Here is a 16,695-nt window from a genome sequence, read left to right on the forward strand (position 1 = left end):
TGCGCAACTAGGGTTAGTACGAACAAAACTAACGGTAAGATACACTTCGAAGTCAAAATTGATACTAACCACTGCCTCGTTGCATATGGCCCCGACTACGCCCAGCAAAACCCTGACTGGCTTCACCCCATTCAGGGCCGCGCGGCTGTCTGTCTGGGGCGTTACGATTCGCCGCTCCATTTGCTCCAGGTCTCTGACTTCCGATAGCACCCGGTGTCTCTCTGGCGCGCATGTGAGAAGCGTTCGACTCAAACCCTAAGCTCATAGAACTCATGTTGTTCGCTAGCAAAGCTTCGGTGCTCGATGCGGCGTTTTGACCTGACGTCGGGGTTAAATTGGGCGGCGTGGTCAACGAGGTTTGGGAGAAATCACCATAACGGGCCCCAAGGCCATTTCCAAGACCGGCATAGCTCGAGCCGGAGGGCGCAGGACTAGGACTGTGGGTGCGCAAATCTGCGAAGCTTTTGGCAGCTCTCAGGTTGTTTGGTATTCCGTTGTCGGGACTGCCAGGGAGTTCCAGGGTTGGACCCTGCCGTCCGAGTGCGTGGTAGGCACTAGATCCAATCCGAGACTCTGTAAAGTCGTAGGTCGCGGCGCGGCTAAGACCACGTCGGTGATCTTCCCAAGAGACATTAGGTAGTTGGCTCTGAGTGTGGATAGGAGGCGAGTTTTGCGGGCGCTTCATAATCTGTATCTGTCTTCGATCAGCTTCGCCGACGGACCTGTGCTCCAAACCCATATTATGAGCGAGGATATGTATCTGTCGACGCTGCTCAGGAGTGACGTCGGGAGAGAAAATGTGGGCTTCGCGGGATGGATCGTTCTTGAATAAGGTGAGCTGCGTGTAGAATTCGAGGGTAGCCGGGTCGTTCAGATCAACATCACCTATGAAGTTAGCAAGAATATTGCAGATAGATTAGAGGTTAGAGAACTTACGTAGAGGCGAATTGCTGGGTTGCTTGTTGACGCTGACGCCGAGAGCTTGTAAAGCACTCTGTTGGTGCATAGGAAGCGGTGCCCGATGCTGTTCTTCCAGTTGACCTCGCTTCTCACGTTTCTCTCGATCGATTCGATCACGCTCATCTTGCGGTAACATCTTCTTGTATTCAACGCGCAACTTTCGGCCCATGACCTCCAAGCCATTCATCTTGGAAATGACAATAGCAGTATCCTCGGCGGTCGAGAAGTTAGCGAAAGCGAGTCCTCTAAACACGCCTTTGTCGAAATGATAGTTAAAAGCATAGGGTTGTGGAAGATTCATGGATGCCATTAGACCTTGAAGGATTTCCTTCCGGCATTGGAACTGGATATTCTTGATAACAATAGCTGTCGGAATAAGCTGTTCAGCGTCAGATGCTCCTGGTGTTCCCATCATTCCTCTAGAATCTGCGCTCGATAAATCATGATCATTTCCATTCATCGACATATTCGGATCGTATAGTTGAGGCATCGAATGTACGCCAAGCCCAGATTGATCAGTCCAAGTCTTAAACACACGTCACGTTAGCAACCCTCTTCTATCGGAATACGAAACGGAAAAAATACTTACAGTAGGTAAAGCGGCTCGTCGATTTACAGCTCTCACCGCCAACCTACCATTCCCATTCATGGGACCGTTCATGGTGGCTACTCCGCCATTATAGCCCCACGTTTGACTATTCTCCAACATGTAACCTGACTGCATTCCACTTGGTGCGACGCGGTCAAATCTAGACAAAGACTCATAGCCTTGAGCGCCACCGACCCGATCATCATGTCCGTATAAAGAGGGAGATCCCATATGCTGGCCGATAGACTCGAGTTGTCTCTGTCCGGATCGGTTACCCCCTAAGCCAGAAGGCAAGCCAACGGTAGCATAACCCTGTCTCGTCGACCCCGGCGACCGGTTTGCCGCTGTCGGATAGTCGTAATACATGTCGTGTTGTTGTTGCTGCTGCTGTTGATTCATTGTTGCCACAATAGAGATGAGGGCTGATGCAGCTGCTGTGGGGAGCCAGCAGACTGCGGCTCCCTTGTTACGTGTATATAAGTCGGCGAAATGCCCGAAATGATGTGTAGATGGTATAAGTACCAGAGCCAGAGACTCCTATTCGCCTTTCGTCTCTGCGGGAAAATAGGCTAGAGAACGAAGCGTCGTCGGAAAGAATCGCGGTCCTTTGCAGAAAGCAAGGTCGGGGGAAAAAGATAGGTAGGAGTCGGTCGATGGGACAACGAGGGCGAGGGCTATGGCTGGTTGGTTGGAAATGTCAGGCAGGATTTTTGGCTGTGCAGTAAAAATGCAGGAAGCCGAAGAGATTAAGTCGGGTAGCACGCCGTGACGGGTGACGGAGCTCAAGTACCGAAAAGTTGATGCTCGTGTACTGAGTCGCCAAATCTTTCCAAGGTATATATGATAGGTCCTAAACCTCTAGAAAGGGGACTTGGACCTGTCCTGGAGTGATTGCGGTGGAGAAAAAAAATGGCCTGCAGCGAGGGCAGACTGAAAAAAAAGGCGGCGAAGAATTGCGGGCTCGACCGCAGGGACCCCCCAACCTAGGTAAGTTAGGATTTTCTTTTCCTTTCGCTTTTTTTTTATTTTTTATTTTTTTATTATTTTGAATTTTTTCCTCCTCCCCTTCCGCCAAAAATAAACGAAGGGCTAACCTGAACGTCGGGACGTTGACAGAACTTTCTTAAACTCTGATTGCGTCGCTCCACACAGCTTTCGTCGGAGGTAAATGTTTTAAAAATATAAAAAATAATAATGATAAATAATTATAATAAATTCGGGTATGCCTGCTGAACTGAGGAGTCCTTCGGGGCGGCTAGTAAGGGGGGGGGAGGATAAGAAATAGAGGCTGTGTTCGTACGCGACGCGCGAAATCGATTAGGTCCAATAAACCGGCTTTCCCAGGTACTATGTAAGTACTATGTAGGCTGTAGGGGGTAGGCAAGTCGAGCAAGGGTACGATGGTACGTAAAAATGCGATGATGGGTCATCAACTGGGGGAGAACCTCTCAAGATCCTAGGACAGCTAGTTGAAGAGAAGTCTCGGCGCAAATGGACAACTGATAAGATTGGATTGGTGAGATAGTCGGCCAGAACAGAATAATCAGGTTGCCTTTTTCTTGTCAGGCTGAGCGTAGGCTGAGTTGAGTTATCAGGACGGGTAGGAATAAAAAAAAAAGTGGTCGATGGGTAGGCGGAAAAGCACCAAACTGCGGGATTGTCCACCACTCTAATTGTTTAGAGGGGGACCCCTGGTGCTAGGTATAGGCGGGTATAGACAGGTATAAGTTAGGTACTTCCCCCTACTGAAACGTAATATGTAGGTCTATGTAGGTAAGTTAACGGTATCCGGTGCCGGTTATGTGCCTCACTTTTAATCTTCTTCCCGTACTTATGTACCTTTGGATCTGTTGTTAAGAGATCTCGGCGCAAGTACAGTGGGATGAATGAAAGATACAAGACGAAGACGGGGAAGAAACCAATCAGAAGTTCCAAGCATAAAAGCAAGGAGATAATGATACCTAATAGGTTCAGGTTTAAATCCAATCAAGCACAAGTTCGGAGGAGGCCGGTGGATATGTAGCTATAGCGTCGGTACCCAGGTGGGCGTGTTGGTAAGGAGGGAAGAGAGGGACTGGATACGAAGATGCAAAGATGGAAGAGCGATTATGGATGGCAATATGCCTCAATGAAAGACGAGGACCATCGAATTGAAAATGTGATATGTTATTAAGTAGGTAGTATTGTAATATTTCGAAAAAGACGAAAAATATGTCGAGCTAGAATTTTTCTAATAGAGTAGGTATGGAAACTTGGCACTTGATAAAAAAGCTCCCAGGGAGAAGGGGAGAAGGGGGCTAATTGGATAGGTGGATCGTGGATAGGTTGACGGGGAATTGGAGCGAAATAGACTAAGGCAATAGAAAAAAAAAAACAAATTCAAGAGAAGCTTAAAGAAAGTTCATTGGTGCAGTAGTTAATTATTCTAATAACAATTCTAATATCAAAATGGAGCAACGCAATGTCCAAACTTCTATTGACACTAGTTTTGGAGGCCTTAACAGCAGGAGCTTCCAAGGAGTTTTAGGGGGCTTTAGGGGGCTTTAGGGGGGAAGGGGGAAACTGGAGTCGAGATAGTTTTGCGAATAGCGTAGTTCGGGCCTACCTAGACAGCTGGGTACATAGATGGCGTAGTTCATAGTTCGTACATACATCAAAGTTAAATTAAAATTCACACTGTACTCGGAGCATCAATTGGTCCATTTCTCAAGGTGCATAGGCCAGCCCTAAGCCTCTTAACCTTGTCATTCTACACAGTGCATCGCAAAGCGGCTTTTTACTGTAATTTACCTAGGTAGGAAAGGCTAGGCGGTCGTCATAACAATGTGTCATAATACACAGGGCAACAGCGACAGAAAAGATACATATGTACCCCAACAAAAGGTAATCATCATCTTCATCATCGAGCATCGTCATCACCCTCAATTAATCTGACTACAAATAAAAATGTTAGAATCTGTCGACATCTAACTGATTTAAATCAACTTATTTCTAACAAGGACCAAGATAGTCATATTCCGATCCACGAGCTGAAATGCCCAGACACTTTCAATCTCCCATCAACGAAATGTCTCTTATACATGCACTATTATTATTGTGTTAATCATTATTGTGTTGTGCGCAATTCATGGATACAACAAACTTATACGCATTCCAGTCTACCTATCACCAACCATACCTACTTATGCAACGAGGCCAACCTTCTCAGCTGAGCGACTATCTACCGATATCTCCTATCAACATGATTATCCTTTCTTATTAGGCTGCCCATGTCTATATGTCTCTCTATTACTATCATTATGATAGAACTTCATCACGAGACAAAGGCCACAAGCCACAGCGATTAGAAGCCTCGTGAACATCTTCAGCACACCCTCTTTTATTTCAACCAGTCCACTTTTCAACGCGACGCCAAGTGATCTATTCAAAGATACCATACAACATACAAAATACAACTGAATAGGAATTTTAAATACGGTACTAGTATTCTGGATATAAATCAACCCGGAGGTTTGTTTTTCTGCAGCCAAGTCAAGTATGTGATTCTTGCCCGCTTCTAATGCGGCCATGAAGATCTATGGGACGGAATACTTGCCTACCTAGGTACCCAACGTACAGAATGTATGTACATACGCCTCTCATCGTCTTGGCCCGGCGCATAGGCACCTAGGTATGTACGAAGCACGCCGTCGCATACACCACACATACATCACCGGAGACAAAGCTCATAACCCTGTTGGTTGAAAAGGGGGGTTTGCCTGTGGAGCATTCTGCTGCGAGTCGTAGTTGGGACTCTACATTGGCCATACAGAGTCGATTATACAGGTGAAACATGCATGCATAGCGTCTTGATCATACTGACACCCCCCCAAAAGGATGGCCCAGGTGAACAATGAATCAACGAACGAATTCGATAGCCCTCATTCAACAAGGGTACCGAACGAATTCAGATTCACCCACAAATCTACTTCTTTATTCGAACCGCGTGCCGCGCTCATATCCATCTCCTCTCTCATCTATCATCTGGAAACAATCCTGGAGATAGACCAACCATTCCCTCTAACTATAGATTAACTGGATAGATTTCGCGATCTATCCAAAGCTCTCCAGTACTTTACGTCACCTTTTTTTTTTTTCTATTACTAACACTATCATTATTGATTATCTTGACTTACGTGCTCCCACTCAGCCAGTTCTTCTAGGATGCCAATCCATCTCAAGCCCCCTATTTTATCACCCCCAAAGTCCCGGTCTTGCCGGCAAGTCTTCTACTAAAAAGATACGCCAAATCTCTTTACTCTACAAATAATAGAATAATTCCAGAAAATCACCAATCGGATCCGATCAGCGCGCCACAAATTCAACCTTGGGAATATTTGTCAGTCCCGACAAATGATGAATCTCACTTCCCCTACGGTGATGTATCTGGTGATAAAATGTGCCTAATGCACTCATTTCATGTAGATCACGAGCATTCTTGCATGGCAGACCCGCTGATCTAGGTACCTAGCCAACGCGCGAAGCGCAACATGCAGCGGATGTCACCATTCTGCAAGTTCTTTAATCTGCAAATCCTACAATGGTACAATGGAACAGTCCTCTCCCCGCGTCTCGTTAATGAGAGAGGACCGTCATTTCGGTCCAACCTTATGCTAGAAACAATGCCCAACCTTGGCTTTTGCCGAGCCGCATCGTCTAGTTTCTTTTCTTCCTTGCTTCGAGGTCGTCCAAAGATATAAACGACAGACTCTATTCTTATAACCAAGAATAATAATTGACAAAAATGACAATAATAAGAAGAAAATTACTAGTTCTTCAGACTCCAACATCCCTGTCTTTACGGAATCGGCATCTTTTCTCAAAGTCACGAGTTTTTCAAAACAGGTTCCCTCAGCCTATCAATCTTTCAGCCTGCCAACCGTCTGTGCGTCTACCACTCCCAGTTCCAAGGGTCCCGTTCGAAGATCGGATCGCAAGGTGGCCCAAACCTCCCCCCGTCGAACCCCTAAGGATTCGAAATGATCGTTCACCATCGCCAGCAAATCAGAGACAGTTCTGCGTCTGTTTCGAGAAAATCGAGGCAACCCTCCATGGAACCTAGAATCTTGGCATATTCTGGAACTCATCTTCCTCCATTACAATAGCTCATCAATTACGTAGGTTATCTCCTTTTACCAGGTCTGCGTCATTTCTTTTCTTACCCATCATTACCATTTTGTCCCTTGCTTTCTTATTTAATGTCACATCAATGACGTTCAACTCCATGAGCGCCGTTGGTTAGCTAATTACAACCTCGTTCTCCTCTGATGAGTTCCCGGTTGCCGCGACTACAAGGAAGGTTAGCCGTTAAGAACATACCCATGCCCGGCTCCAACAGATCAATCAACTTCTCCGTCCCAGTTCCGTTTGTCCTACGGAACATTACCTTGGTAGTCTAACCAGGATTATTGGTACCCGAAGTAAACAAAAAAGGGGACACTCTCGCAAAGACTTTGGAGGCGACAGCGATTAGCCACCCGATCCAAAATTCGTATGGAGATGGTTCTCATCGAGTTCGAAACTCACAGACCTGACAAACTCACTGCCGCTATGGATTCTTTTACAAAATCGATCGATAGTTACCTCTCCCTCTTCGCCATCGATATGTGACCGTGTTTTGTGTTCGTATGGATAACTTCTGACAAAGCTGAATGCCGTACCTACAAATAGACAAGCCCCTAGGCAAGTCGATAAGTGGAACATCCCAAATGTTGAAACCCTGGATGTTTAGGTGACGGCGTAAACACAGTTTAGACAACAACAACCCCGGTTACCAATACAACAGCAACCAGCAAGGGTCGTGCATGGTCAAGGCATGGTCAAGATGTCACCAAATTTCTGGGAGTCTATTTCCTGGTCTCGGTGGAGGAGGAAGAGACACTAAGCTTTTTGTCTCGGGAGCTGGCATTATGAGAGTAACGTCAAGCTAGTCATCCAATCGGCAACTTCCCGTGTTTTTACTCTTTTCCTCTCTCGTATCTGACGGGGTTCTTCTAATGTGAGGCGAAGAAATGGGCCGCATAAGCTCACTTAATCATTCAAAACAAAACCGTCACAGTTGGAAGGAATTTTTTAGCTTTGCTACGCTGTCTGGCCTGAGTATAGGGTCATTTCTCCAGCCGGACTAGGTTCTCCCGTAAGGAGCGAAACGCAAACGACTTTCCAAAGGTTTCTGCCAAGGCCAATATATCGGCTCTTACTCATATCTTAGACTACCGGTGATGTTCCCGGTTGGTGAGTGATCCGTCAAGCCGAGACCCCCTTTTTTTCTCATCCGAACCAGACCAGCAATATCAACATCGATGTCCTCGCAACCGAAACTACTCCCCTCGGGAAATGACATGATTATTCGGCTAGAGTAGAATAAGTATGAAGGCTAACAAGTACTGTATCATTATCTACATTGGGAGATTTTAATCATGGTCTAGAACCTCTGACTATAATATTATTTCGTCAAGATGTTACTCAACAGTTGACAGAAATCTATATGCTATTAGAGTCAGCATGTGCTCTCATCTCGTTTCCCATGCCTAGATACTTGTTGTTCGAGCAACGTTTAGGCAGGGACGCAAGGGGCAACAAGCGTGGCGCAATGCAGGTAGCCGTGGCATGTCTGAAGATAACTAGAGGTGTTCTAGCTCCTTTCCCGTCTGTCTCACCACTCGCCAGCTCTCTCCGTTGTGACAGGGTGTTTCTCGAGAAAGCTGAAGACGCTCAAGCCATCTTCAAGAACGGCACAGGTTACTTGCAGCTGACACAAATATTGGGTCCTCAGAATACATTATACTAGAATGGTTAGTGTTGAGCCTTTGGGTGACTCCTATGTCGCAATTATCTAGGTACCTGGCAAGCATCTTTGGAAGGCTACCAGAATATGCATAGCCTTTGTAAATGCGTCGACGCTAGCTTGCTCCAGGACGTCATAATATGTCACAATGCATTATTTGACTGATATGCTGAATACCTAATCAGGCGAATTGATGCGAATTAGCATTACTCGACACTTTCAACCTCTCGAAATTGACCATATTGATCCCAGTCGAGCCCGGATACACGAAGAAAAGTATCCAGAGAAGAGAAGATGGCCTTTTGCAAACACCCTACGTAATATAAACGTACCTGTCTACTAGTATTAATTCTCCTTCCGACTCCAAATATTTCCAAGCATCAGTGATAACATGGATATATGTTCCAGTACTATGGTCGATAGGTGGTTCTGGAATACAGAAACCAAAAATTGTATGAACATTTCGAATCGGACGAACAAACACATATAAACAGTGTTCCTGGAGAGTTAATATGATATCGAAAGTCGAATCTATTAATTCATGAAGTTGCGAGACACAAAAACCCGACAAACAACGTACGACCGAGCACAAGATGCAAATAATTTCCTAGAATTAACGATCCAATAGTTGGTAACACTTTAAGATATTTGTCAAGCCGAATTCAGTCGGACGAATTGATGAAAGAACATTATATGTTTGCTTCTCGTTCATCGTCCCTCAACTGTCCTACCTGATGAATCACAATCGGAGCTTTCTCCGCGTGCGAAAAGACCTCGCAGGATCTAAATAGGCATCTTGCATCCGCAAATTGTAACACGACGCTTCAAGCATTATGCCTATTGGTATTGTACTTAACCTACTGGGGTATGCGGTTTGCGAATACTGCGCGCTTCTAGACTATCGTGAACGTTTCCGGTGAGCCGGTAACAATGTATCTTACCTAATCCGTCAGGTTGATTACTCGTCTAAGCAGGCGAACTTATTCCAGAGTCCAATCCATAACCCAAACGCATTCATAGCTTCTGCTTATCGGAAACGATGTCTTAACTATTCCTTCTAAAGGTCAACACCCCCAAAGAACGTCGTAGAGGTAGCTACACCCAGCCCCTCAGCCCCAGACAGACTCAGACAAGCAATTTCCCCTATCATCATCCCAGGCCTCTCCCATTACTAATATTCCCTCAAGATATCCCCAAACCACACACCACCAGTCCTAACATCCTTCACCATCCCTCTTCCCGAACCCGGGAATCAGCGTCTTCTGCACCGCGACATCATCACACCCAGCCACGTCCCAACTTTCCCCTGTCCAACTCACCATGAAGAACAATTGATACCACTTCTTGGAGCCGGAACCACCCATAAAACATACCGTGAGCCCGATCACTTTGGCAGCGGCGAAGTCGCGGTGATCGATCCACCACGTATTTATATTGGTACCCATGTCTACATCGGTAGTGTGCAGCTCAACCCACTCCCCCTGAGTAGTGTTCGAGAAGATGATTTCGTATTTTTCGATTTTGTTTCGACTGGCAGTACCATTAGCCACCAGGTTTAGGTATGCTTTCAAGTCCGGTATAAGCGCATTGTCGTTTTGGGTATTGCCGTAGAGAGTGCCGTTCCGGAAACTGGTGATGAGGATGCGCGATGTCTCGTCTATGGCTAGAAAGCCTCCTCCTGGGATACTGGGGAGCGGGCGGATGTTTACTTGCTTATAGTGAAGCGTTGTGTTTGCATTGTCTGGAAGAATTATCCATATAAGACCATCGGCCGAGGTGGCGATGTTGTTGGCGTCTTGCGAAGGGGGAGGAGAGCGGCAGAGGGCGTGGGTGGGTGTGATCCTTGAGAAAAGGGATAGCGCGAATGCGAAGAGTGGCTTGCTTGGTATCATTATGGTAGTTTGTTCGAGTTCGAGAATGAAGAATGGGAGGTGGATATGTATTCAGAGACTTTTCGGCGATCTCTGCCAGATGTATAGCCAGGTAGAGGAAGCAAGTGGCACGCTTGATCCCATCCTAGATTATATATCTGGTTCGTGTAATTGGAGATTACGTATTCATGTTCATCTATGGTCGCATTGGTGTTCTCCATACATAGCACGAATTTGTATGAGGGTGTATTATTGTCTGACGATGAAGGAGGCTTTTGGTTGCATTGGGGAAACACAAGAGATGATCATTCTTGATAGGGAAGCAGCAAACTTTGATGCAATGAATTGGTGAGTGTAAAATGTAACTTGTGAAATTAAATGATCTTGACGTATTCGAATTGTACGTGGGTGCGACGAGCTTACTAGGCGACGTCAGTCAGGGTACTGGTGTGTGGGAGGTTTTACGAATGAAATAATGATGTTAAGTGTTGGGAAATATATATTGGTGGCTAATAATTACAATTAATATGCAATGGGGCAATGACAAAAGTGTTTATCGTGACGTTGACGAGAATTGCAGGTGCGAACCCATGTTTAGGTCTGTGTTGGTGTACGACGATATTTATTGGTGGAGTGAAAGGGGAGGGGGGCCTCAGTCATAAAGGCATCGTGAAGGAATCATATAATAAATACTTTGAATAGTAAGAAGCAAATGGTAAGAGGGCGGGCGAGAAAAAAAAAGACAAAAAAAATGTGTTGAGCGTTGGAGGAATCGAACTCTCCTACTTGGTGTACTGGCCTGTCCATCTCCAAGAAACACTATCCAATTAGCGTCTTTAGCGCCGATATATATAGTCAGGAGTACCAGTGAGACCACCAAGTCGCCACCAGGGCACACCCTTTGATCTATTAATTGATGGTAGAGAACTTATCGACGACTATAAACTACTGGTCGGTTGCCGTAGGAATTTCTTCGGCACTGTTTTAGACCCGGTATTATGCCATTGTGCACATGCATACTAGGAAATCTCACGTGCTTATTGGTGCTTTAGCTACTATCACTCAGATATCTATGATAGATATGTGTATAACAAGGTATAGCATATGAATCTAGTCTAAAGCATGCCCCTTACCCCTTGCCCTTTGAGTATCTACCTAAGTACCCAGGTACTTAATAAGTTGCCAGCAAGTTTGTTCAATGAACTATTTCAAACATTGGTTAATTGATATCGTGAAGATATTCTGTCGCTTTTATTCTTATTTCCCTCGCCCTTCCCCTTCCCCTTCACAACGTATCTCAACATCAACGCACCATGAATCACCCCCCGCCCGACCACCGCCATATTTTACGAGAACTTCCTAGTTCACGTCAATTAAATGTACCTATGTATTCAAATAACAAATTCAATTAATCAATGACTCCTTATTGTTACTCCTAGATCAAGCATCCCCGTCCATACCTAAGTCGGAATTCTTAACGACGGCATCACTCAATCATATCTGGTCAACACGAGGTATTTTCCCCCTAAAAATTCAATTATAGGTTTCTCTGGGTTCCCAGGATTTAGTTCCCAAATCATCTTTCAATAGAAGTATTCCAGATAATTGTAAATGCTTCGAGTCTTGACAAGGAAAATGCAGTCCATTACCCCTGAGACGTTACGTCATCAGCGCGATAGAACAGTAATCCCGGCAAGGTGCGCCTGTAGTTTTAGTTTAAGAATATACTCGATAGACCCATGTGGCTGTGGCTGTGTCTGCAGCTGCATGTAAGCCACAGACGTTTCGGCAGTCCGGTTCCCATTCCAGATTGGCGTCGATCTTGCATTTCGAAGCGACCAAGCCAAACCCGCCAACCTGCACCGACCACAGTTAATCTCTAAATTCTATCCAAAGTCCACCCTTTTGCATAACATCATACTTCAACATCTCTTCAACATATCATTTGTCTATGGTCAAAATCCATAAATCAAATGATATGACTGAATTTCAAGTGTCTAGATGGCACCAGAATTGCTGGAGATGCGGCATGTATGTTGCCGTTGCTCTTTGTTAAGCATGATGCTGCCATCCTGCGACTAACTCGCCGCTCTACGGCGGATATTTTGCTACTATGGTAGTCAAACATCTAACCGTCCTCGAGTGTATTTCTGCCAAAATGATGCTTGTAAGTCAATAAATATTGTCTCTATTGTTTTTTCTTCTTCGGTTTTGGCTTGGACTAATGCAGCATGTCCGTGATATCATAGTCTTCAATCGCTTCATCGAGACAGTTGTTTCTCCTCAGAGCAAGCGGCCTGACTCCTAAACCCCGGAGATTTACCGAAAAATAAGGAATGACAAGCCTTATCTAACCTGATATAGTTTAGCGTCGCATAGGTTTTTAACGCCTAGGCGGGGTGATTCTTCCTTCCAGGTCTTCCGAGTCTTCTGGAAAGCAGGATTTGGTGCCTGTAACGCCAACCCTGGAAGTCCTTAGTGGTACAAAACTTTCAAAGTTTGCAAGCCTAACCAACTGTAATACAGCAAGGTCACCCTATTGACTCGCACCAAAAAACACACCCAAACCAACTTTAGGCAAGCAAGAAACAGCAGCAGCAACCCGGGAAGCCTAGAATTGGAAAGCAATAGGTACCCAGCCTACCTACATACAAGCTTCCCGCCCCCCCATCACAACTAAAACCTAACCAGCCAGCCCGCTTTCCCCAACTGTACCGCGCCGCCTCTTGATTTTCAGACGCATCTCTTCCCCCGAACCCGAACGTTGAAATAAATCAAAACACAAACAACGAAAAAAACAATTTTCACCGACAAACATCCTCGACGCGCGCAATCCTATTTTTACGTTCCGAAACGACAACAACTTTACTTCGTCGCCTGTAACGATTAGCCGAATTATCAATACAGATAAAAATATCAACTTCGCGCGCATAAATACATACAATGGCTGGCGGAAAAGGCAAATCAGCCGGAGGGAAGAGCTCTGGTGGAAAGACCTCTGCTGCTGAGGCACCCAAGAAGCAGCAAAGCCATTCTGCTCGCGCCGGACTTCAGGTAAGATTCTTTTTACTTGCATTTAAAAATGCGTTGCCATGAAACTTTTTGCACGATTTATCGAAATATCGTCGTATTCGAATTTTTGCGAATCTCGTCGATATCATCGTCCTACCCCTCGACTCGCAGAATGACGCGCACCTTTTTTTTCACGACACGTACCACCGAACAACCTCGACAATTATCGCGATTTCCGATTCCAACGTCGAAATATTCTACTGCGCAAAATTTTATAATTCCCCCACCTTGCTCATTGGACTTTTATGTCCGTCTTATGCTTATCTACGAATATTACGAAATACGCGATGAATTGCGATGCGATAACGATCTTCTTCATGTCAACTTCGTGCAACATCGACCTAACATTTCATGCAACCATGCCTCTTGAATTTATTTTCAAAATACCTATTCTTCTGTGTCGTCGCGGAATCTTACTAACATGATAATTATCTATAGTTCCCTTGTGGTCGTGTCAAGCGTTTCTTGAAGCAAAACACTCAAAACAAGATGCGCGTCGGTGCCAAGGCTGCTGTCTACGTTACTGCTGTCCTAGAGTATCTAACTGCTGAAGTACTCGAACTTGCAGGAGTGAGTCATTCCCTCTCTTTGTCTGCCTTGTGTTACTTTGCCACCATTGCCTGCCTGCCTACGTGTCTGCCCATATGCTTTTTTCTTTGTGTAATAAACACTAACTTTCTGCCTAGAATGCCGCCAAGGATCTCAAGGTCAAGCGTATCACCCCTCGCCATCTCCAACTCGCTATCCGTGGTGACGAAGAACTGGACACCCTAATTCGTGCAACCATCGCATTTGGCGGTGTCTTACCCCACATCAACCGTGCGTTGTTACTCAAGGTTGAACAGAAGAAGAAGAACAAGGCAATCGAGGCATAAACTACTTGCCAACCTCTGTATTCGAATCGTTCTCGTCGTCTTTACGCTTTTTCGTTTCTCGGTGTTCTTGTTACGTGGAACGAGTTTTTTCTGTCTGGGGATGGGCAGCGCAGGTCTCATGACCTAGGATGGTTGATATGACGAATTTTCCGGGCTCCTAATTATGGATTACGGTCGAGTTTAAGTCTGCTGGCTCTTGAGTTTATCTGGAACGTTAACACGTCTCTCGGGGTCTGAGACAGACGGGAAAAGGTGCTGCCAGATGTGGTGCAGAGAAAGGAAGCATCCGGGCAGGAATAGCTTAGGTTATTCCTACCTGGAGAGTTGAGGCGTTAGCTATCTCGCAAGCTTTTTACGGCCTTGTTAGAGGCAACAAATAATATTACATCGCTCCGATTTTCTCCTTAATATGATAGTTTTACGTGAGATGATTTTCGATATCAGGAAGCTTGTATCAAGCTTTCTCAGTTTGCTCCACTGTACTGCTAGTTTTGCATCCTGCATATCTTTCCTTTTCCTTCTGCAGCTTTCAACTGTACTGAGGACTAGCCGCTGCCCGTGAATTATTATCACTTTTATGTGAGTATGATAACTACGAACTTCGAACATGCGGTACGAGGTTATAATGCCATGTATTTCTGAGGTGTACCTCAAAGTATGTGTGGGAAGCAACTCATGTCAACTTAGGGTGGTGTCACATTAAGTTGCTTGAGGAAGACATGTCGGCTCGGCAGCAGGAGGTACACTTCATATCGCTTGATGTGTTACTGGTCAGCATTGGTCCTTCACGATTGGTGATCTCCCTATCTCTGCGAGGGAATTACAGGGACAGCATAGTTTGAGATACTAGGTCCCCTTCATCGGTGATCTTGTATGTTTCTTGAGGGATTCTCCCCCCCTTTTGGACACTAGAATAAGCTTGAGTAACTAGCCTCACTCTTCGACTTCACGTAGGTAGAGATATCATATGGTTAGCTTTACGTAGGTTTGTTGACGATGGGAATTATATGTATTTTAGGAAAGGTCGTAATCTCTTTGTGGATTCTCAGTTACAGGAGTCAATGTATCCCGTTATAAATAGTAAAAGTATTTTTACAATAGCCTTGTCTACACTTACCGGTACTCTGGTTTAATTGTTGAATTGTATGATCACGCCTCAATAGCGAAACCAAGAGACACCCATAAAGACTAGTCTTCTTTCCTAACGCACAAACCTCGATGAAACCCCTTTATGCTGGATCTCTTCCACGCGACTAGAAGACCATTCATTGGGCGCACAATGTTCAACATATGAATGAGCAACATGGAAGATATATAGATCATCACCATCTCATCATAGAGGTGAGGGTTTATTGTTATGAAACACGATGAATACCCACATTATGGGTGCTATTATTAGGTATTTTCGACACCTGAATATAGAATTAATAGAGCACATGGGTCTCTATCTCGCCAGTCACGCTGCCGACAGTTTCAACCTAGATTGTTACTCGTACTCGCACCTCTATTCGCCGACATATTAATACCACTCAACATTTGAGCCTTTGTGTTTCCCATTATTCGACAAGCAAAGCCTCTCCATATAATATATCCCTCTTTCCTGCTTTGTCCCTTAGTCATCGTTGCTTTACTACTATTAAGCGACCAACTTGCCTTGTCCGCTTGGCCGTTCCCGCCTTTGTCGACATGCCACGGAGGAGGCTCCGGGCTATCACCTCATTGCTGTCATGCGCACCTTTACCAAAATAGTGAATGGGAAGGACGGTATCGTGACAAAGGTATGTGGAATGGTCGTACGGACGTAGTTTTCGGACGTACTTACACCGCAATTCGTGGGTAAGGGTAGGGGGGGGGGGGACAGGTCATATATCGAGCCGCCGCTTTGTCTAAGTGACTTAGACAAAGTAGAAACAGCCTGTATAAGTGTTAGTGACATCTTGACGGCCCAGTCTCCGTGAGAGATTCGGCTGGACATACAAGTCTCCTAAACAACTTCTTTCCTATTTCAGTCAATTTCTTTTTTCTTTAAGTCTCTCTTTATTATTTGTGTATTCCCTATACAATCGAATAATTCTTTCGCCGACACTCCTTACGAGACAATTTAAACAACCGCATTCAGCATCAAAACGATATAACCTCAATCTCCTAATTTCCCTTAACACATACCCTATAGGTATTGCTAACAGCTTGTGTTTGTATCGCGACAAACATCGAGCTAGTTTCTCGAGTCATTAAGGATTCGGATATACCCTCTTTAATCAGAGTTTCGATATTGTTTTTCCTGCAACGTAGTCATCAGAAACCGAAACACCGTAACAACATCAATACCAGAACAAGACATGCCTTGCCGTCCCAGACGCTTGTCGAGCCTTTGCTTATTTTCAAGGCAACGCCCTGTATCTCCAACTTCTACATCTCCATCAACACCAGGCGCGAGGCCAGCTTCTTTTCCTGTAACACCACCTCCCCGCTTACATCTTCGGAATATCTTACCAGCTTCGC

The 16,695-nt window shown here is 45.2% G+C and overlaps 3 protein-coding genes across 3 annotated transcripts; 1 reads left to right on the forward strand and 2 right to left on the reverse strand.

The window, feature by feature from the left end:
• Positions 1-64: 64 nt before the first annotated feature.
• On the reverse strand, positions 65-1,948 carry F4822DRAFT_437502 (uncharacterized protein; the record flags this gene model as incomplete). Its single annotated transcript, XM_051462419.1, has 3 exons — positions 65-885; positions 937-1,486; positions 1,550-1,948. The coding sequence occupies 3 exons, from the start codon at positions 1,946-1,948 to the stop codon at positions 65-67; spliced, it is 1,770 nt and encodes a 589-aa protein (XP_051314936.1).
• A 7,641-nt stretch (positions 1,949-9,589) lies between these two features.
• F4822DRAFT_443872 (uncharacterized protein) lies at positions 9,590-10,267 on the reverse strand (the record flags this gene model as incomplete). Its single annotated transcript, XM_051463148.1, has 1 exon — positions 9,590-10,267. One exon carries the CDS (start codon positions 10,265-10,267, stop codon positions 9,590-9,592), a length of 678 nt encoding a protein of 225 aa, XP_051314937.1.
• Positions 10,268-12,793: 2,526 nt separating this feature from the next.
• On the forward strand, positions 12,794-14,398 carry F4822DRAFT_271564 (histone H2A.Z). The gene is made up of 4 exons (XM_051454716.1): positions 12,794-12,877; positions 12,938-13,300; positions 13,757-13,888; positions 14,005-14,398. Exons 2-4 carry the CDS (start codon positions 13,190-13,192, stop codon positions 14,191-14,193), a joined length of 432 nt encoding a protein of 143 aa, XP_051314938.1. The 5' UTR covers positions 12,794-12,877; positions 12,938-13,189; the 3' UTR covers positions 14,194-14,398.
• The last annotated feature ends 2,297 nt before the right edge of the window (positions 14,399-16,695 follow it).

This window comes from Hypoxylon trugodes, assembly GCF_022578975.1.
Source record: "Hypoxylon trugodes strain CBS 135444 unplaced genomic scaffold F4822scaffold_5, whole genome shotgun sequence".
In the NCBI taxonomy this organism is placed as follows: domain Eukaryota; kingdom Fungi; phylum Ascomycota; class Sordariomycetes; order Xylariales; family Hypoxylaceae; genus Hypoxylon; species Hypoxylon trugodes.